The sequence below is a fragment of the Columba livia genome, chromosome 11 (assembly GCF_036013475.1).
Source record: "Columba livia isolate bColLiv1 breed racing homer chromosome 11, bColLiv1.pat.W.v2, whole genome shotgun sequence".
Classification (NCBI taxonomy): Eukaryota; Metazoa; Chordata; class Aves; order Columbiformes; family Columbidae; genus Columba; species Columba livia.
This window is the reverse complement of record NC_088612.1, coordinates 9,982,000-10,003,953: the sequence shown is the minus strand read 5'-3', so window position 1 is coordinate 10,003,953 and position 21,954 is coordinate 9,982,000. Positions and strand designations below refer to the sequence as shown.

The 21,954-nt window shown below is 39.5% G+C and overlaps 1 protein-coding gene across 5 annotated transcripts in view; it reads left to right on the top strand.

The window, feature by feature from the left end:
- The first annotated feature begins 143 nt into the window (after window positions 1-143).
- Window positions 144-21,954, top strand: part of CERS3 (ceramide synthase 3) — a 47,745-nt gene continuing 25,934 nt past the window's right edge. Inside the window, exons 1-4 of one of the 5 annotated variants that reach the window (XM_065076707.1) lie at window positions 144-524; window positions 15,617-15,799; window positions 17,383-17,500; window positions 19,889-20,007. In XM_065076707.1, the coding sequence (XP_064932779.1) occupies window positions 15,618-15,799; window positions 17,383-17,500; window positions 19,889-20,007 (419 nt within the window). In that variant the 5' untranslated portion in view covers window positions 144-524; window position 15,617. Of the gene's footprint in view, window positions 554-695; window positions 716-1,823; window positions 1,893-6,605; window positions 7,067-15,616; window positions 15,800-17,382; window positions 17,501-19,888; window positions 20,008-21,954 lie in introns of those variants that run through there. The other 4 variants (XM_065076710.1, XM_065076709.1, XM_065076708.1 and 1 more) reach the window with 4 other exon arrangements.

The window sequence follows — 21,954 nt, the reverse complement described above, 5'->3', positions numbered from 1 at the left end:
TTTATGGTATATTCCTTTAATTACAAAAAAAGGTAGATGTGGGACTAATGCATATATTGCTTATTTATAGAACATTTTAGTAGAGCATTGTATCTAAAATCAAGCTTGGGTAATGCAGAAGTGAAATTCCAATAGAGTTCCTCACATCCATTACATATTTTATATAAGTATAGAATACACTTAATGAACGTGCTAAATCAGAAACAGAAATTGTCTGCAGTATGGTAAGATGAATGTTGAGTTTAAATTCTTACACTTAATTATTTTATTATATCTAATTTGAATAACCTGAAAAGTAAGTGTCTTAAGACTTTGCCTGGGGAGAATTAGTTCAGAACAGGAGCCAAACCAGTGTGTGCACTTAGCAGGAAGCCACCTCATGTTGGTTCGCTTGACGTGCAGCTCGTGATGATCTGACAAGGGTTGGGTAATGGGAAAGTACTGACGACAGGGACTACTGTAGAAATCTCAGGCCTCCTCAGAACTGTAAGAAGCAGTTTTCCTTTTAGGATTGTCTCTTGAAGGTAAGTGCGCTATTCTGATTGAGAATCAGGTAAGTTCTATCTTTTAAATAGCTATTTAGTGTCAAATAAAATACGAGTTAAGACGAACAGTCCCAGGAACAGATGACTCTGACATCTCTCTGGCCATCTTCTAGGTTAGCCTTGAGCTCAGAACTGGTGGATGAACACCGTTGCAAGGGGAAGAAAACAAGGTGAAGCTTATGGGATAGTTTAGCTGGAAATTATAGTGCTCTCCAGAGACACTTGAATGGTATGAATTCTCAGCAGGAAGGTTTGAGCCTCAGTCTTATTCTTTAGGATGACAGCTGTAATCATTTGGCAGTTACGCAGGAAAGAGTGATCCCTTTCACTGGGCAGGTAGGAGATCTGAATATTCTGTGTGTTCCTTGTACTTGAGTTTCTTCCTGAGATAAGTTTTGTGTATAGGAGTGGGTGAGAATGTCAATGAATGGAAACTGTTCTGTTCATGTGTATAGTTACTTTAGCTAAAAACTGACCTCAGAGTTGTCCAGGGCAGAAGAATGCCTGGTTTCTCTTTACTGGTCAAACTTGGTTATGCTCGATGCTGAGTTGCTTATTTCTGCCAGGACTGGGCATGTTCAAAGATGCCGCTCTAGACAATTTGGGAACTATTCAGTTCAAACAAAGGAAGTGCCTTTGGCAAGGCAGTTGAGCAAGAGTTTCTCAAAATCACAATTTTAAATGTAGGTAGGTAGTTACATGTCGGTGAAATCCTTTCCATTTTCCTCAATTTTCTAATCTAGCCTTTGCTGACTGGTTTATTTTGAGTAACTTCATTGTTTTCACTGAACAGAGTACTTAGCATTTCTTGGTCTATGCTTTGCCAGTTGGAAATATCTAATTTGCAACAGTATTTCTGAGACAGTGATGTTTCCAACCAGGGTTAGAAAGGTAGAATGGGGAGATAGTTTGGGTTTTCTTAAGTGCTAGTCATCTTGTTTGTCAGTGATTACTGCAACTAGAAAAAACCAGCTTTTTAAAAGTAATAGTTTAGACATCTCAGTGTGTAGAATTTATCAAGAAGTGTAGAAGCCATAACTTTTGATTTTTGAATACAGCAAATCCAATTGCAGTCCAACCGTATTTAATTCTTACAGGCATGAAGTTGATTGTGCGCCCAGCTGGTTATTAGTAGTGATCATTCCCACATGTTTCACTTCTCAGAAAGCCATTGTTTTAATTTTCAGAATGTTTTAGTGGTAAAAATGGGTAAATGTGGTTTGTATCTGGCAACTAGATACCTTAATGTGTTGATATTTTACTATTTATGAACTGTAGGACCTCAGATGAAGTAAAACTGATGTGAATCAACTTTTTTTTGACACAAAATGAGTGTGAGCAGTGAAGGTAGGTGGTAGTTCTATGGCTATATTCAAAAACACTGGCACAAAGAAAACACCTTACAAAAGACTGCGCATTTTAATCCGTTGGCTTGTTTGGTTTTGAGTAGTTTTTGGCTTGAATTTTTACTATCTAAAATTTTTAGTTAGAGCTGTTATTCTATTTAACTTGCTAGAGCAAATTAACTCAGCTGTGGAGAGGTTTATGCGCCTCTGCTTTTGATATTGATATCTAACAGCTTTGCTTGCATTATTTCAAAGCAAGACACAACAAATTAGGTGACCTGTCTGGAGATGATTTTAAATCTGAGGACTTATCCTCAAAGGTCTGCAGTCTCCATTTTCTGTCTGTGCAGTTGTTTTGAGGAGTTTACCTTCAACATCAGTAGAATAAATTATGCTTTAATGAGGTAAGCAGTTAGCACTAGAAGTTGCTTGCAGGATTTGCTTTTTAAAAAGAATATGTTTGACCTCGAATATTTGTAGAGCTCTATGGCAGTTACAGCTGAATCCAGGTGCTTCCATGCTTGTTCTTCAGACTGGATTTCCTCCAGTATTTTTATGACTGCTTTCCATTCAAGTTTTAATACTTGTAATACGAGTTTTAATCCTGTAATACAACAATAAAAAACAACCTTGAGAATTTCTAGGTGTATGGTACTCTTGTAAAGCTGGGAATAAGGAGCCTTGGTTGTTCCCTGGTTTATCACTGTGGGATAATTATTGTTTGTACTTAAAGTCAATGTGGGATGGTATCTGAAGTTAGTATCAAGTATTTATCACAGGTTCTCAGTGTCAGTAGGAGTGAAAATACTGTGGTCGTTAGTTTTACTTCCATGTATTTTCCTTTAAAGAGTTGTCCAAACTAATTCATAAATTCTTGTTGTATTTTGTACAACTGGCTACCTGGTTCACTATGAAATCTTGTTAGAAGCCAATTGCATATGTCAGAATGAATGATTGGCAATCTTTAACTGTCACTAGCCCAACAGCAGGTGTGGACTTGGTTGAGAAACATCTGGGGATTTAAGCTTTTCCAAGTCATTATCTCTTTAAATGTTGTGCAAATGAGTTTTTTGCTGATAACTGTCAGAGAAACTCTTTAGTAGGCAAGCTGGCTTGCTGCTGGTTTACATACAGCAAGGAGGGAAGGAATACAACAACGTAAATAATAGCTACATAAAAAACAATGGATAGGATTGTGAAGCCTATTTTGCAAAATGTGTACTGATTAAGTAAAAAATATTTCCTGTTAAATGACAAAATCATTTGTGCTTATTTCTACATTCACAATATTAATCCTTTGCCTGCTAGCTTTACCTTCAAATGTAATCCTAAAGTAACTTTGTTGCTACAGACCTTTTATAGCTATTTCATGTAGGGATTTAACCGAAACAGAAATTATTGCTTTCTGGAAACTTAGCTCCAGTACTCAGCGTCTTTGGTAGTATTTATATTCTTCAAGAAAATCACGTGTCAGATGGTGTTCTCTTTCTGCTGATACCACTACAGCTGCTGTGAGAATTAGGCAAAGATCCATTATGCAGCACATGTAAAACTAACCAGTTGGGGCTTTTTTAAACTATCTCCTCAAGAGAGAACCTAGTACTTGGTCATCTTCAACAGAACATCAGTTCATCTAAAGGAGTGTTTCTTCACCTAAGATAAAAATACTGACTAGTGTGATATCAGTGTTCTTGACAAGTATGGACAAGGTGATGCTAAATCCAGGGGAAACAAAAATCTCACCAAGGCAAACTTAAAGACAAAACAGCCTGGGCTGCATAAAGACTGTTGAGCAAACTAATCAAATGAATTCTTCACTAAGTCACCCCATATCTCTGTGCCTCTGGATATAAGAACATTCTTAATTGCTGTCCTGGAGGCTTATTGATAAACTGTATGTTCAGTATTTAAATGAAATACAGCCCAGAGTTTGTGACAACTTGAAAGAGATAACAATTGAGGGATATAAATACCACAATCATGCTAAGTGTGCGAGAGAAATTGGTTAGAAAGTGGTCTGCAGGTAATGTCAATGTCTTTTCCTGGAGCCGTTCTCCTAATATATATTTGAAGCCTGTTAATAATCCTGTTCTCTGCATTGTAGTGAAGCAATGGCAGTTTGGGTCAGCAGTAGAGCCTATTAGTGTTCCCTCATTTCTCTCCACTGTCTTTTATCCTTCCTGTATTGCTACTGACATCCCCTTTTTATCCAATTGTTATTTCCTTCTTGTTATTAAGGCCCAGATTGTCCAAGTATTAAGTTTTAAAATTCTTATTAAAATTCACAGGAACCAAGGTTTCAGGCTGTGTGTTGAAATTGTGTGTATTCCTGATTTAGTCCTGCAGTAGCATTCATGTATGATAAGTGCTTATTATGTTAATGCTTGCTTTGGTCAAAATGAGGTATCTAGTCTTCAGTTATGACAGATGGCATCATCAATTAATTAGAAATTAATCTCTCCCTGCTTAAACCCCTGTATGGATTATGGATGCGGTCATACTTCCTAATAAGAAAGGCCATGAGGAGAAAGATTAAGAGGTTGTAAATGGACAACTTCATCCCTTTCTGTAGGGGAAGGTTGGTATATTAGAAGACAGGAATACACACGAAGAGGAGGAGCTTGGCTTTTAAACTACAGATTGTAAGATGATGAGTTATGGTATTTATGTCCTTGAACGTGTGACTCAGAATGATTAATTTTCAGATATTTGTTGATTCTTGAGGAGGAGAAAGTATAGGAATATAAATTTTACCTTATTCTTGAAGGAGAGCCAGATGGCAAGCAGGTAGATTTCATTGGTGGTGAAAAGATAAGTCAGAGTCCAAATTATTATTACTAGATCAAATTGATCATATTGATTCCTACTTTTTCTCAGCTCTGATTTTAGAAGTTTAAGATTTAATACAGTCTTAAAGATTTGACGAGAGGGTTTTCTGTACCGAGAAAGTTAACTAATACTGCAGTCTTTCTTATGTAACTGCTTAGAAGCTCAGATGACAGCTCACATACAACTCACTGTAGTTTAATCTGTATACTTAAGTGTCTGGAAAATGGAAATAAGTTGGGTTTTTTTTTTTTGACTACTTCTTGTTTTGTTCTATTTTTTTTTTTCCACTGAAAACTTATACATAATTTTCAGTGATATGTGAAATAATTGAGTCACATACATGCCTCCATTATCTAGTTATGTTTAATTGTCATATGATTGAGTAGGTGTTATGCTGCAAGTAAGGGGTAGTAACACTTAGTTGTGTATTTTGTTTTTTCTTTCTCAGTGAGACCTACAGACTAAGGTGGGGGTTTTTTGTTTAGCTTTCTCTTTTCCAGCATTCAAATTTAAGATACCTGAAGGATAAGTACCATGAAAGTGCAGCAATAACTGAAAGGTCAGTGGGCAGCTTTGATGAAGAGGGCACGGTTAGCTTGTTATTTACCACGCAATATCTTTAATCTTTTAATAGAGTCCTGTGTAGGTGGTGAGTGCTACCGAACAAACACTCCTCAAAAACTATGGTAAAAGTATTTTCCCATTTTATTGTTTGTAGCAGCCCCACATCAGCTCCAGTCAAGTAAATACGTTTTTTGCAATTTAGTGTAACAGTGAAGAAATCATGGATTGAGGCATAAAAAACAGGTGTTTCTGCCCAATTACTTATTACGTTACTGGCACAGTATTAGCCAAGTGATATATGAATCAGCTTGCCCTGGGCTTTCCTAATTGGCAAAGCATTCCTAAATTTTCTTCTTGGTTCATATTGGTTCAGATGCGGGGAAGTAGGGAGATAATTTAAAGCAACAGCAAAGCCCTAACACTACCTTTCTGAAAAAGTCCTTTGTGTTTAATATTTCTTGGGTGCATCAGTTTATTGAATACTGCTCCTACTTTTATGGAAGGATTGAAGACTTGAAATAGCTTCAAAATACAATACCTTAAAGCTGTATGAACAAAACCGAACTTTTCAGTCAAAATCACTTCAGGGAGGAATAAATGAACAGAATCCAAATACTGCCTGGTTCATATGTTTTATTGCAGTCTTATGGATTATGATGAAAGGTTTAATACACTCAAAAGGAGTTGTGGAAATGAAGATGGGGGAGGAAAAAACACACCAGTATTATTTATATAGACACCATCTGGGGTTTAGGAAATCTATGAGCCCTAAACTACTGAAGGCTGGGGTGTCATCAGTTACTATTTTGTGTTTATTCTGTTCTCGTATTCTTCCGTCGCCATCTGCTATTAGCTTCCTTCAGAGGCAGTACACTGGGTGAGGTGAAACTTCGCTTCCATTTTGACATGTCTGTTCCTATTTTGTGGGCTGCTGTTTGCTGGCTGCAGGCAGGCAGAGGGCTAATGAGAGGTTCTCTGCTCCTGGCTTGTCAGTGAGGTTCTCTCCTTCCAACAACATTAGGGTGTCCTGCCCACCAGAATGCCAAGTAATTGCCAACACTTGTGAATGCTGTTACTTATTACTGGGGAAAGCCAGCGAGGAATGACTTTCAGCCTTATTCCTTAGTCATGGGATTGAAAACAAAAATCACATAGGGTTAAGTCAAATTGACGTGTTTGTATGGTACGTCTAACAAAACATGCATTCAATGTATGTTTCCTTCTGCTTTAGGAGTTTCAAAAATTCCACTTTATATCTTCTGCAGAACTACAATGTAAAACATTTAGTTGATTGAGGTTGGAAGTATTCCTGAGGCTGGTCAAAAGGAGCAAGAACCTTTCTCTAAATTTATTTTAAAACCCACAGCTCATCTAATAACGCACCTAAAAATGTCAGTGTGAAGTGATGTATTTGGGGGTTCCTTTTCTGCACAATCAGCAGGTGCAGCATCCTCTGTGCATGTACGGACCAATATAAATCGAGACAAATTCTCATTGTACAACAAAATACCATGTGACTTCGAACATTTCTTCATCTGCGATGTTGAAACAAGCACAAGGAAGGCACTTGGCATTGCTGCTCCCGAGTTTCAGCGGGTAGATACATATGACATCAGGATCGCCTTCAGTCAGAAATCTTGAAGTGCAGCTTTGCTGGGTGGGTCTCTGAAGAATTTGAAAGGGTTCTGGAGATAGGGCGTGTTTACCTGTGTCAAAGTAGGGAGCGTGATGCCTCTTCCCTGCTAATGTGCTTATGTTCCCTTTGACGGCAACATCGTAAAGGTAAGAATTTATTTTTCTTTCTTTTTTTTTTTTTCCCTCCCTACATCAGACTATGGTGTGAATCGTTAACATGTGATCATGTTGTTACCATGTGCCATATTGTCTCTTTTGTAAGGGAGAATTAGAGTAACATGATACTCTTTAGATAAAGAATAGAATAGGTCTTAATGAGATTTTTTTTTATGTTGTCACTAAGTATTCCAACCTATAAGAGCTGCTTTTTATTTTAGAGAAAAGTAGGACAGGTGACAGTAGCAGTTTTGCATTTCTACATCTTGTATCATTATTAAGTGCTTATAAAAGCACTTTTTTCCTTCCTTCCAGTTCAGAAATTTTATTAACAGGAAAAATAATGTTAGCTAATGCTGTATATATGATTGGACAAAAAATGTTGATTTTAAGTTGATTGCAAAAAGCTAGTTGTAATTTTATTCTGTAAAATGTTAAGAAAAATGTCTTCTGTAAGAAATTTAGTTTAACAGATTTTTGTAAGACTTACCTATTGAAGATCTGAAGAAGCTAGTGCATAAATAACACATTTAAAGAAGCTACTGGAAAGAGTTCTTCCATGGTAATACTGTAACATTCAGATGGAGGAACCATGTGCAGTTTCCCCCTCTCAGTTTTTGTAATGTACCCCTATTTTTAGCCAGCTTCCCAGCTGGGGTCAGATCTTTAGCTGGAGTGCTGCTGTTGCTGAAGAGGCTTTGCTGGTGCACATTCAGCTGAAGATCTCTCTTGCATTTGTTAGGACATGAACGGGATGACGAAGAGTGGCTGGAATAATGAAATACCAGTCATGTTCTGGCTCCTCCTCCCGTTGGCTTTGTGGGTGGAGGATGTCTGGGCAGGTTAAACTGCAAAGGAGGGGGTAACCAACAGCAGAACAGCCGAGCGCAACAGACTTGGTTTAGTTGCTGGTTCAGGGTGGTGTCAGAGATCATTAAAGCCAACAGACAAGCTTGAGCTGCGTGCGTACCTGATGGCTGCAGACCCCGTTTCAGGGAGCTGCAGATAAAACAGTTTTCTAGAGCGCAAAGGCACCAGCCCTGTCCCTTTCCCTGCCTCCCAAGGGCTCATTTAAAACCTTGAGTCATCCACCGCGAAGGTGGAGAAGCCGACGTGTTTTGCCTTGGCACGCTCAGGTCCTCCCTCGAGTTCTTTACTTTTCTGCTGTCCTCACGTATTTTGTGGTGCTGTTGTGCTTCCCATAACATGCTTATCCTGACCACTGTGTGCCCCATGCTGCTCTGTTCTCTGCCCTTAACCCTTATCTTCAATAAGTGACCAAGAAGGCTCACAACTCAGGGAAAATCTCCATTGCATAACTTAGCATTTTAAGTTAGACTTCAGGTTTTCTATTTCAAATGAAATTTTGGTAAGCTACAAAAAAAATAATTATTTTTGCATCTTTCCCCAATAGTAACAATTTGAAGAGAAGTGGCATACTTAGATTTTTCCTTACATTCTGACAAGTGTTACTAACATTCTTGAAGCAACTGGTTTTGTCCCTGTAGGTCTGTTCAAACTTTTTATGAATGAAGCATCTACTAAGAACCTGTAGGTTGGATAGGGCCCCCCCCTTTTTTTTTCCCCAGATAACTATTTTTTTACCTCAAAATTATTGCAGATATTTGAGTGATTTCGTAGCTCTTTATCTGCCGCTATCAATGTTATTAATTTTTAAAGCTTAAAAGCAGACATAGTTTGCACTGTAACTGTACAGTGTGAGAACTTTCTTCAGCTGCCTGTGATCAGCTAAAACCATTTTAGCTGCTCAAAAATTATTTACCTCTAAGTAGAGAGAGCATGGTAATGTTCACCTAGGAAATTAATTCTTTCAAATAGTTCTGGTTCTCTTTTTCCCCCAGAGAACAGAGAAAAATATAATAAAACTCACTTGACACCTTAATTGAGATTTATTCAAAGTGCTATTTTAACCTGATACAATATAGTAACTGAGTTACAAGGCAATGTGATAGAATAGTAAAAGAAGCAAATACTCTAATTGCCCTATAACCAGGCATTTGAACTGTTTACAGTTGAAATTTGTACAAGCTAGGGAGTAAATTTGAAGTTAAAGGTCTCATAGCAATCTTAATTCATCTGGTTTATGTGTATGGAGTATTTCAGTGTTTCACCATAAGAACCTCCAAGTCTGACAGCTCTTTGTTCTGTACTGCGACTGGTTTTGGTAAGATGTCATTCATGCTGTGGCTCAGGTTGTGTGGAATTTAGCTGGCATCATGTTTTCCCATTTGGACAAACAAGATGAGAAAATGCAAGATGCAAAGGGATGGTAACATTAACCTAATACCTGTCATTCAGTTCATTCCTCCACAAACCATCAGTCAAACCCTTTATGCCAATTAGGGACAAAACACTGTTTAATCAAATGCAAAAGACGGTGCTAAGAAGCAGGAACAAGCAAAGTCTCCAACTGGCAGATACCATCAACTGATGGCCTGAATGAATGTGTGTGTGTGGAAGAAAAGAGTGGAGGTCAGGGTTGCTCTTACTGCCTTACCGACTAATAAGATTTTAGCATAAAAATGATCAGTGGAGAAGCTGATTTGGCATCACATCCTGTGATTTCTCAAATTTGGAAGTTGCAGCTGAGCCCAGAAGATGTACGAAGCAGCTGCTGTACATTTGAAAGGCTGTATGGCACAATAGCCACTATCAACATTTGCACGAATACTGAATGTAGTGAGTTTTAATAAAATAACCTGCACAAGTACAAACAATAACTTGTGGAGGTTCTTTTAATTAAAACTTGCTGTTCTGTGCTGTTGGGATTTTTGTAAAAGTACCTGTCTTAGGTACCTCCATACTGTCCTTCAGTAGGAAAAAGGCTACATAACTGTAGGCAACAAAATGCAGGTCCTGTATTTTTTCACCCTTAATGGTGGTGATTGCAGTTGGGATTCTTTAAGCAGTGTGCTGGTTTTAGCAGAACACAAACCTGTTGCTGAAATGTGTGTGCTATCGGTTGCATGTATTGCTTAGTCTTAAGCAAAAACAAAACCAGTGGTATAGTGGATCCTATATTTATTTTTTCCTTTAGACCACTTTAAGCTTGGAACAGCTTTTCTATCTCTTTTGATATCTGGGAGATTTGATTTTTCCCAAAAGTCACTGCAGCAGTTTTACCAGTTCTATGAAATGATGAGAGAAATAGGAGAATTATGTTATTCTTGCTTTTCGCTGATTCTTTCCCTGTTATACCTTCAAGTTCACACTGAGTAGACAGTCTAATAAGATGCTTAGAGAAATTAAGGCTTCTTCCACTTGAGTGCTTGTGTTAGTGAATTTTGGGTTTTCTAGTTTATCTGGTAAATAAAGATATGAAATCCTCCCAACGTGTCCTTCAAACCTGGATACCCCCTTCTCTTCCTTCTGATTTTGGAAATTCAACTTCTGTAAGCAAGAGCTTTTGTGCCGAGAACACAAAGCTTTGCCTCTGTTTTCTTTTTATTCATTCCTCAGAGTGCAGCAGACAGAAATTCCACTTCAAAGCAGCTCCTGAATTTGTTTTTCAAAATGTAGCCATATAGCTTTTGTCAAACCAAAATTTGCTCCTTTTTTAATTTTTTGCTTAATGACATTAAAAATTAGAGATTTTTTTAAATTGAATATATCAAGGATCCAAGGCACAGAGCTTTGACAGGAATTTCACATTGGTACTTCCCTACTGTGTAGGCTTTCCTTTAATTATAAAGATGCAGTTCCTGAAGTAATCATTCCTGATTTTCCTGTTTTGCACAAGCCCATTTAAAACCAGATTAGGCTACAGAGGAGATCCTTCCTTAGCAAGGACGTGATTAGATGTCTTTATTTGGAGTATTTCATTTCCAAGATGCAGGGGAAGTTTCCAGTTTTCTAAAATACTTTTATTGTTAAACTGACTTTTAGGTCCTTTTAGAGCAAGGGCAATGATGCCATTTTTGTCATTGAAAATAATATTGGCGGTGCTGGTGTATGGATAGGAATCTGGGAAGAAGAGGAAGTTTTGTCACCCTAGGTTGGGCAGAATTTGGGTTGCTCAGCTGTTGTCATTTCTCATTCCTGCTTGCTTGGTGCTGTTAGAAGCTGTAAGGAAAAAAATAATCTCAGAGGTCAGCACTCTTAGCAATAAGAGGTTCAGGCTGGGTAGGCTTTAAAGTTTCTTATCAGAGCTGGTCCTAAATCAGGATGAGCTTGGCTTTTACATCTTCTGCCCATTCTTTGGAAGCCATATGTGTGTGATGGGAGAATAGCAACTTGTGACAGTTTATACTACCTAGAAACATGAGCTGCCTTTGCAATTCAGGACCCATAGCCTGATCCCAGCACTGTAACTGGTTATCACTGCTTGTGGTTATACTGGAACACGTGTGTTTGTGTGGTAACAAGCTCCTGACAAAATAAGTGTCCTCTGGTTTTACGCTGATGTACCAGGGAAACAAACCTGATTATTGAGAACTGCAAAATGCACTCCACTCACCCAAATGATAAGAAACTGGTTCTTCTGTTTTCCCACCTGGATTTTGGGCACTATGTGAGGAAATGCCCATCACTGTTCATAGCCCCTGGGTGGCAGAAGGGACATCTTAAAGTCTTCTATGTGTTTACTAGTCCAACAAGAGGACCTGTGGTGGGTGCCTTCCCTTTCCCAGCACTTGGGAGAGGTGTTTTCAGTGTAAGATTGTAAGGCCAAAGCATTACTGGTCTTCCTGACCTGTCAGGGTTTAAGAAGCTGCCAAAAATCTTTGGGTTAGAACCAAAACTACAGAGTATAGACAATATAATTCTAAATACATGCAAATACTTGAGGTTGGTCTACATGTAATATGCTAGAACAATAGCCCTTGTGGGGAAAACCCCTTTTTCTCCCCTGAAAAAGTAGCATGCAAACAATAATGGGAAATTCTCTTTCCTACGGCACTGGGAATGTGGCTGTAACCTGATGTGGCCTGAAAGCAGAGTTTGCTCTCTAGCCATTCCATTTCTGCCTGGTGAATTGACCCAGATGTGGGATTAAGGGCTCTGAGAAGTCCCTCAGCCACAATTGTCCCAGGCAGCTGGTAACTGGAAGCAGCAGAGATGAGCAAATGGCAGCTCTGGTTTTTCTAAGAGATGAACGACCTGTGTGCTTTCTGTCTGTCTCCTCCATCCTCTGGCCTCTTCTTTCACAATTTACACAGTCTTTGTTTAGGGTCAAAAGGATTCAAAGTAAATAATTTAGAATGAAGTGGTCAAGTCATAATGTGGAGAAAGCTGGTAATGAGGATTAACATTTGGGACCGTGGTTGCTGTAGATATGGTGAGTAAACCACAGAGCTGGATTGTTTGTGGTGCTGTGGGACTATTGAAAGAACCGTTTTGGCAGAGGGGATGGGAAAATAGATGGGTTCATCTTTAAGAGTGTAATTGGGTTCCGATACTAATTTTAGTTGCAGTTTCTTTTCTCAGGACATTCATGATTCTAGGAAGTAATAAGTATGTATTTGTGGAGAAGGAGACGATAAATAAAGCTATTTATTCCTGGTTAGATGGCTTTGACTGGTGCTTCCTGAGGTGGAGATTTCTGTCAGGTGGCAGCTTCCTCTTCCTACAGAAAAACATACAAAGTACATGAGGGTTTCATGAGAGATTTCTCAGCAAGCTGAAAGGGCCACAGCTTGTTTGTAGCACAGGAGAGGAGAACCTTGCTTGTATATGATGTATGCCACAAAGCAGTATTTATGGAGTTCCTATATGTTTCAGGATCTCCATGATTTAAGGAGGGATAAAACTACTTAAGCACATAGCCACAGCTGTCAGCCATTAAAGAGCAAAGAGGGCACAAAGAGACACTAAAATGCTCAGGTCCCTGCTGCCCAGGTGTGTTTGGAAGCACTTGCTCACCTTCCAGGTGCTCCAGGCACATCATCATGAGAACTGAACCTGACGGAGACAGGAAAACAGCCCAACTGCTTAAGCACATGCTATTAGGAAGATGGAAATCTTCAAGCCTGCCCAGGGAATGGCCTGATTTGCTGAGGTGAAAACATAGGTTGGATGTAGGGTGAACATCCAATTTAAGGCTAATGAAATTTAAGAATAGGCTGCAGACATGTGGAAATCTCATCAACAGTTTTCGAAGAATGACTTAGACAACATTCATCAGGATGGTCAAATCCCCTGTGTGCCAGGCAAGACCTGGTACAAGTACAGGGGACTACAGAAGAAAGTTTCAGAGAGCCCACCTTTCTATGACTCTATTTGGTGTTTGTGGGGAAGGACTTCCACTGAAATCAGACCTCAAATCCCAGAATTCCCTTAAAATTTAAGATTAAGCCTGTGCTTATGAGCTTAGTTTAATGGAGGTGTATTAACTAGTTTAAGCCCTGAAAAAAGTGATCATATGGTGAGGCATCCATGTGTGGAAGGAAAACAAGAATTAGTGAGATCTGAAAAATCCAATATGAAAACGTGCACTACTGGGTTTTCCAAGGGTTTAAGTGTTTTTGGGTGCCTATTCAGTTACAACCTGTCTTGCTATAATCCAACTGTTAGGGCTCTTTCCACTGTGTTATAGTAGACTGACCTATTTTTATTACAGTTAGTTTGTGATAGTTTGCAGTACACAATCTAGTTTAAAAATATATTGGGAAGCAGAACTGTGTAATGAGTCTCTGCCTTGGTCTAGGGCAGTTTGCCTGCAAGCCTTTCTGTCTGACCTAAAATGTCGTGTCTCAAAGCCCTGCTTCATTATCATGGCGCCTGGTAGCTGTAGTTAAGGGTCTGTTAGCAGCCCCGTTGTAAATCCCTACTTCCAGGAGTTTATAATTCAGCAGTAAAAAAATTGCTCTAGGCTGAAAGTTGGCATATAAAGTCTCAGCACAGGAACAATTGTGATTTCTCCCTCCTTTATTTTTGCCTTTGCTTATACACACACAATTCATTCAGCAGGTTTTTACTGTCCCCTCTTGGCATTTAAAAAGATTAAGTGGCTGGGTTATTAATATTTCAATACCGGCTACTGTGCCTGGTCAGTAAATGGATTCACAGTGTCTGTTAACCCAGCTCTGCTTGATGGAGACACGTCGCTGTTTCATAAACCTGCTGCAAGGCTTGAGCTTAGTCAGAACAGCCCAGTGTGTGTCATAGAACCATGGAGTGGGTTGGGTTGGAAGGGATCTTAAAGATCATCCAGTTCCAACCACTTTCCATCAGACCAGGTTGTTCAAAGCCCCATCCAGCCCGGCCTTGAACGCTGCCAGGGATGGGGCATCCACGGCTTCTCTGTCTCAGCACCTCGTCCTATACAAACGTGTCCCTGTGAGATCTTCAGGCGGGATGTCTGATGCCATGAGGAGACTTGGCTGAAATTCTCCCAGCTCAACTGTTTCCTCATCAAAACTTTGACTCAGTGAAATCAACTCTTTCCTCATTTTTTACTCAGGTTTACAGGAAATTTTAGAATGGAAGAAGTTATTTAAATTTATCACTCCTTAAAATTATAGAAAAAAAAATACTTATTTCAGCCTTATGGAAAACATCATAGTAAGTTAAGGTTTTAATCTATTTTAGGATGTTTTAGTAGGATATATAGCATATTTGTACTGTAAAGTCTTTACGACTAAATGACGGATAACAAATTTCAAAATATATAGTACAGAACGCAAAGCTTGAAAAGTAGACTTCTAAACGAATGAAATGTTTTAGTTTAAGTGTTTTGTTGGTTGGTTGGGGTTGTCGTCAAGAACTGATTTTAAGCATTTTGTTCTGATCTAGGATTTGGTCACAATTAAATCATTTCTTGCAAATCCCCAAGCTTGCTGTGCACTGTAGTTTTTATACTTAGCCCTGTGCACAGGTGTTTGCAAAATCGCGATCAAGGCGTATATTGCCATTGGCGTATTAAGCAGCAGTAATTCAGTAGCGAAATGTCTTCATTATTACAGAACTGAGTCACCCCCTGGACTTTCTCATTTCTTTTTCCACCCTTTCACCCACTTACGTTTGATTTATGAAAGCAGACTAGGTAAGATCAGTTCTCTGTACTATAATTTGTGAATTGCTACAATAGAATATAAATTATTACTGTAAAAGATTTGACCAGGTACTAAACAATCTGGTGTGAATGACTGAAGTGAGTCAGCAGATTAACACACTGCTCCACCTTGCAGATGTCAAAGGCTTTGCACTGATTTATACCAGTTCAAAATTTATTTGATCTTCTGATGGATTATAATTTCACCTGCGTGTTCTAAACCAAGGGGTTTTCAACTTGTTGTAACTGACTTTTTTCCTTTTTTATTCTGAGAAAACTGACACAATTTCACACTTGACTGACCAGGTCTGTTCGCTGTAGATTTGCCTGGTGCAGGCTCTGCAGAGTGTCTCTGTTAGACAGCAGATTCTTCCGGGCCTCATCTGCTATTTTCTTGTACCTTAATTTTAGGAGATGTCCTGCCAGCTGGGAACCACTATTCTATGCAACAAGGTTTAATATGTTTTATTTCATGCATTTTATTTTTAATACATCAGGAATAGTTTTTAATTCTCTCTTTATTTGCTTAGCATGGCACACATATTGAAGACACTCAACAGCTGGTTCTGGTGGGAAAATATCTGGATGCCTATTAATTGCACGTGGGCAGATTTTGTAGACCGTGATGGACTTGTCTTTCCAAAACCACAACAATTATATGCTACAATACCATATGCTTTTGTATTGCTGTTTATCCGATTCTTCAGTGAAAGGTAAGAAATATAAACACAATTTTATACTAATGTTGATCTTCATTAATGCTAAAAATGTTTGAAAAATATGTTTTTAGATCAAAGTTCTTTCTGTGTTTGTAAAAGAAGATTAGTTGGTGGTTGACTAGAAAGATCTAGTCCAGATAATATGGCAGGTGAAAAACTGGGAAATATTTTCACTCTGAGGAACATGCAGATGTGGTCCCATGTAGAAGGAAAATATCTCTTATCTAGCTTTTCTAGAGCAGCGTTTAGATAACTCTTATCTCTTTCACTAGAGATAAAACTAATCCAAACCCATTTGGGTTTCCTTTTGCTTTTTGCTCTTTGGTGGAGCAGTAGATGAGTTTGTCCGCCAAACCAAATTTCTCCTTTCGTTTGGTCCTTCTCCAGAATGTTTGTGTGAGGCCGATAGATCCCGGGTGTCTTGCTGTAGCAAAATTAAACAGACTGGAGGGATCTCGATCTCACACGTGAGCATTTTATGCAGATCTAGTAATGCTGATTCCTTTTTTTCCCTCACTTTGGCACTGAAGGTGAATTGCTCCTGCAGCTGGAATCTTATGGGACAGGCAGAGGTTGGCTCCACAGGGGAAATCTACAAATGAATTAAGATTTGCAGTGCTTTGACTTATTTATGCTTTTTTTTTTTTGCTTGACTTTCTTTTTTTTTGCTCTGAAGAATGTGATTAGTAGGTTTTTATGGTTATTTCAGGCTAGAATGAGGAAATTTGGGATGTCGTAATTTGGATAGACTTAAAACAGAGCCAGATAAGATCATTTGTGTTAAGAGATCAAAAGTAATTTGGATCATATGTTTATAACCATTCACAGTGTCTCCTGAGTAAATACTTGCCCAACTGTGTCTCACTATTGGAAATCGCTTGTGTGAATAATTAGCCCACACATCTGGCCTGCGGTGAATCTGCCCATGGATGAGGAGAAGTGACCACTGCTATGAGTAATGAGGAATCAATTGCTGATATCAGCAGGAGCAAGGGATTTTTTTTTCAGTAAAGCCTACCCAAGTAGAAGAGCGAAGCATTTAGCGTGCTCTGCAGCAATTTGTATTGGAGAATGGAAGAGAAAGAGAAGCCTTTAGTCTGTGGGGGAGTTTCTGTGCGCCACAAGCTACAGACCATGAGGACAATCCAGTGTCTTGGGCAGTGGTGGAGCAATGCGCTAACTGACCATCTGCCGCTGAAAGTATCGCGGGAGCAATCTTTCAAACCACACTGGGAGAGCATCTCTTGTTGTTACACTCTCCCTTAACTGTTGCTTAACTCAAATGTGCTCCCGAAAAACACAAGGACACAAAAGATCAGGTCCTTTCCTCTAGTTTTGTATTATTTTACAACCACAAACTTCAGCCCGTGGGTCTGCTCTTTTGCGTAACTGCTAATATGCTGTGGTTCTCCCTTGGGATTAGCTAGAGGGAGGTTTGTTTTTCTCACAGTGCACTGTTGTATTTTATAGCAGATTAAATTGCTTCAGACCGATTTTCTTCATATCCTGGCATGAGAAGAGCCAAGGTCTTGTAACTGTGCTGTATTTTTAAAGTGTTTCACGGTATGTCTTTTCAGATACATTGCTATACCTCTAGCAAAAGCCTTAGGTATAAAGAATGTAAGACGTGTGAAGCCACAACCTAATCCTGTTTTAGAGAGTTATTTCCGGGAGTGCTCAAAACATCCATCCCAAGTAAGGATTCTCATTCTTTTAAACAAGTTTTGGGTTTGGAAAATCCCAACTCTTACTGTTTCAATCAGCTATCAGCAATGACATCATGGGATGAGTTCCAGCTGATTGACAGATGACTTAATTTATTTGGGTTTTTGTTGCTGTTCTGCTGACAAGGGTGTATGGCATCCAAAACAGAAAATATGTTTAAGATGTTTAATTTTCTAGCATGCTGTTCTAGGTTAGGCTGTTAATAACATTTCCAGTGAAGATCAGTGTTCCATCTTTAACTCATTCTGCCTGGAGAAAACATCAGCTGACAACTGTTGTTGGAAAGTGGTATCATATTTATTGCAAGCAATAATATTGGAACGCTGGCATGGAAGCTTTTTGATCCGTTATATTGCTGCATACTTAACCCTGGCTTATGTGAGAAAGAAAAGCAATCTTTCTGTTGCCTTGCTGTTTGTTTTTAAAATTGAACAAGAAAAAAATAGTAACCAATGCTTACCATCTCAAAAAGGCAATTTTATGGGAAACAGGCACTTTGCTGTGAATGCAGCCTCAGAAAGTTCACTTAACTACAGTTACCAAACAATTGCATTGTTCCTACACTGGTTTTTGAAAAGAAATATGTGCTTTCTTGTAATGAGGGATATTGATAATTACTGATGCATGGAACTTCACTTTTTGATCCCTAACTCTGCTATTTTCTTACTGTGTGTTTTGCCTGATATCATCAGGAATAGATGTATTTGTGTTCACATCTGAGCTCTTCTCTGTCTGGGCAAGTATCCTGATCTCTGTGTTCCATACCTTCCTTCTGCATGAGTACAGTTTGATTAATCTCTGAAAGGAAGCACAGCATTTTTATACTCGTGAGGACACAGGAAAGATTCAGGCTGCTTCCTTTAGGTGTCCAGCTTGGGGACCAGTCCTGGCTGTGAAATGCGGGCTCCTGGGCTCTGTTGTCAAAGCGGCTATTCCTGTGTGGCAGGCAGGAGCTCCCCAGCCAGCCGGACGGGCCGGACACAGAGGCTGTTTGCACCCCTGCCCTCCCGGCAGCTGAGCTGCCTTCGCTCCCATGCCAGAGCTTTCTCCAGGGGGTGAGACCAACTGAACTGGACTTACCTTGGGTGGAGGCAGCACGAGTGCTACCCACTATTTGCATACCAGCCCTGCGGGGAAGGAGCTTCCCCAGGGATGAGTGGAATGCTGCTGTCTTTCCTGCAGCAGCCCCAGGAGAGGTCATAGAATCATAGAATGTCCTGAGTTGGAAGGGACCCACAAGGATCATCGAGTCCAAGCCCTGTCGCTGCACGGGACAGCCCCACAGTTCACACTGTGTGTCTGGGGACATTGCCTGGTCTCTTCTTGAACGCTGTCAGGCTTGGGGCCGTGACATCTCCCTGGGGAGCCTGTTCCAGTGTCCACCACCCTCTGAGTGAAGAACCTTTTCCTAATGTCCAACCTGAACCTCCCCTGGCACATTTTTCTGCCATTTCCCTTGGGTCCTGTCACTGGTCACCAAGGAGTTCGGCACCTTCCCTTCCTCCTCCCCTTGTGAGGAAGCTGTAACCGCAATGAGGTCTCCCCTTAGTCTCCTCTTTTCCAGGCTGAACCAATCAAGTGACTTTAGCCATTCCTCATACAGCTTCCTCTCCAAACCCTTCACATACCTTCATGCTTTGGCACAGAGGAGGGGGAAGAAACCTACAGGCTGCTGCATGTGGGGCACGGAGTACCCAGAAATGGAAGATTCACCCTGCCTTGTTCTTAGCACACCACTAGTGTGGCTGCCCCTTCAGAACATGCATAAAGCAGAGACCTGACCCTTGCACTCGAATGTCTGGATGCACCTCTAGGCACCCCTCTAGTAATAATTGACTTTTAGGTGTCAAAAGGCAGTCTGGATTTTGCTCAGTAACATTAACTGACTTGCCCTGTACCACAGTACAGTGGATTTGAGAACAGAGCTCAGGTCACCTTAATTCCAGGCCCACATCTCACCTGTGAGACTCGATTATCATCTGATAGTTATAGTTACATAAGATATTAGATACAACATCCACATGCGTTCATTCATGGCACCAGCCAACCTCTTGTTTAGCAGTAGAAGTTGCATCTTTGAAGCTATCTGAAGCCACCAGAAAGACAATAGCACAGTTTGTGGATCTGTATGTTTCATGCCAGCTTTATTTATGTAAACTACTGTCTTGAAAATCCAAGGTTTCTGTGAACATCACCCAAACTGGGAAGCCTGCAAGGTAAACTGCCATAGACAGGTAATGTTAGTAATATTTTTAAATTAAGACCTTACAATCACAGAAAGCCAATCTGTGAACTACAAAATAAATTAAAATGACATTGGAGTATACCTTGTTTCTAACGTTATTCCATTTTTTGCAGTCAGAGATTCAAGGCCTTGCCAAAAAGTGCAACTGTACAGTCCGTTTGGTGGAAAAGTGGTTTAGGAGACGGCGAAACCTTGAGATCCCAACAGTGCTTCGGAAATTCCAGGAAGCTTTGTAAGAAAAGACAATGCTTTTGATTATTATGGCTTTTACTCTTTTGAAAAAAAAAACCAGTTGAGGTCCTTAGGTACTCTTTTGGGGGGACTAATTAACAGAAAGCTGGGTCTGTCTGATCAGGGTTTTGGTTTGTGCATACACAAACAATTTGAAAGGATCTGGTAGCATTTCTCCAAATGATGTGACTTTAAAAGATTAGGTTAACAGTTTGTCCTGAAAAAAAAACCTCAAAAATATTACACAGTTTTCTTCATTGTGTAATAATGGATTTCTTTGTGGGCTCCTGCTACCTGGTGCTTAATGAAAACATGCAGAAAACAGGAAAATATTTTTTCCATCTGCCGGTAATCATAGGGGAGCACAAATGTTTTCTGTCTTGTGTATGAATGTACCCATGCTGTCATTTTTGGGATGCTGTTTTGTGTACAGAGCCAGTTCAAGTGCAGGAATCACAGCATCCTACTGAAATGAGAAGTGTCACAGCTTGAACATGGGGTACTGTGTAAAACGTGAGCTCAGATACGCTGATGAGTGACAATAATGAACATCTAAAAAGTTTGAAACCTCCTGCATATGATCGAAAACTAGAAAAGCATTAGAGAGTCTGATTTTTCACAAATGCGTGAGAACTTCCCCATACCCAAACATTTTACTCTTTAACTATTCCAGTGTTATCCAAAATCTCATACAAATTGCAAATCCCCAAATGGGCATGGCTTTACTTACAGAGCTCATTCCTTTTGGATACTGAAATTACTTGCACCAGTATAAAACACTTTCCTAATGTCTCATGTACTTGAATTTTGACTAGCATACACATTAGCAAAAATTCACATGATTATAATATCTAAACCCTTTTAGTGCATATTAGCTTAAGGAGTAGGGGTTAAAAGTACAGCTACAAAGTTCAAAGCTGAGTGCTTTATCAAGATTATTTTCAGTGTGAATTAATATGATAACAATTTGATGTTCTCTGTTGGGCATAAATCCAGTTGATAGACAGATGTTTTGTTCTGAAGCCTGAATTGAGTAAACTGTCCTGTCAAACTGACATCCGTGGTTTATTTCTGCTGTTGTTTTGTGGATCAGTTAATTTTGGTTTACAAGTGACAAAGAATTTTCCCGCTGTTGATAAAAGACCTACCTGCCATGGGTGCACATCTCAAGTAATACCCAGCCACAGGCTGAAATTAAAACTTGGCAGCTTGAGTGGGAATGAAGCAAACAGGTTTCTCTTGTGCAATTTTGTGAACCTTGTTCTGTTCTTTGTCAGTGAATTTAATTTGATATAATTCTCAAGACAACAAATGAGGAACAGGGTTATTCCATGTTAACAGTCGGTGTTACGAGCATTATGAAATTTTTGAAAGCGTGAGATGTCCGGGCTCATTTTTCTGAATCACAGGAAAAATCCGATGAGCCAGATCTAAACCATACTTAAGCTATTAATGCTCTCAGTTAAGCAACACTGGAGTTTGGAAAGCCCTTTGCACGAAACCTTCTCTGCCTTAAGAGACTTACCAGCCTTCAGCTTCACCTACTAAATTCTTTTTTGTTAGACTCAATTGAAGAGAAAAGAAAGAGAAGAGAAAATTCTTGAAGTTAAATAAGAAAATCCCTCTGCACCGCTGTTGTTTGGTGTTCTCTCTGGTGGCCAGGTTCAAAGCTTAAAAAGCACGTGTTGGGTAAAATTTGGTGAATTTGGATAAGTTCTGCTTTAGGTTTTGTTCACCAAATTCATAACAAGGCTTGGCTAAATGCAAAATGAGGTAGTGCTCTGGCAATCTTGCATGTATCATGAGTTCATCTGAAGCACTGAGTGTTTATTGCCAAGTGCATTCAATATATACTCGTAGGGCTGGGGACTAATGGCACAGCCTTGTTAGGTGCTCTGTGCTTTGGATCCGGTTCAGAAAACCGCTCACACTTTACACTCAGCGCAGA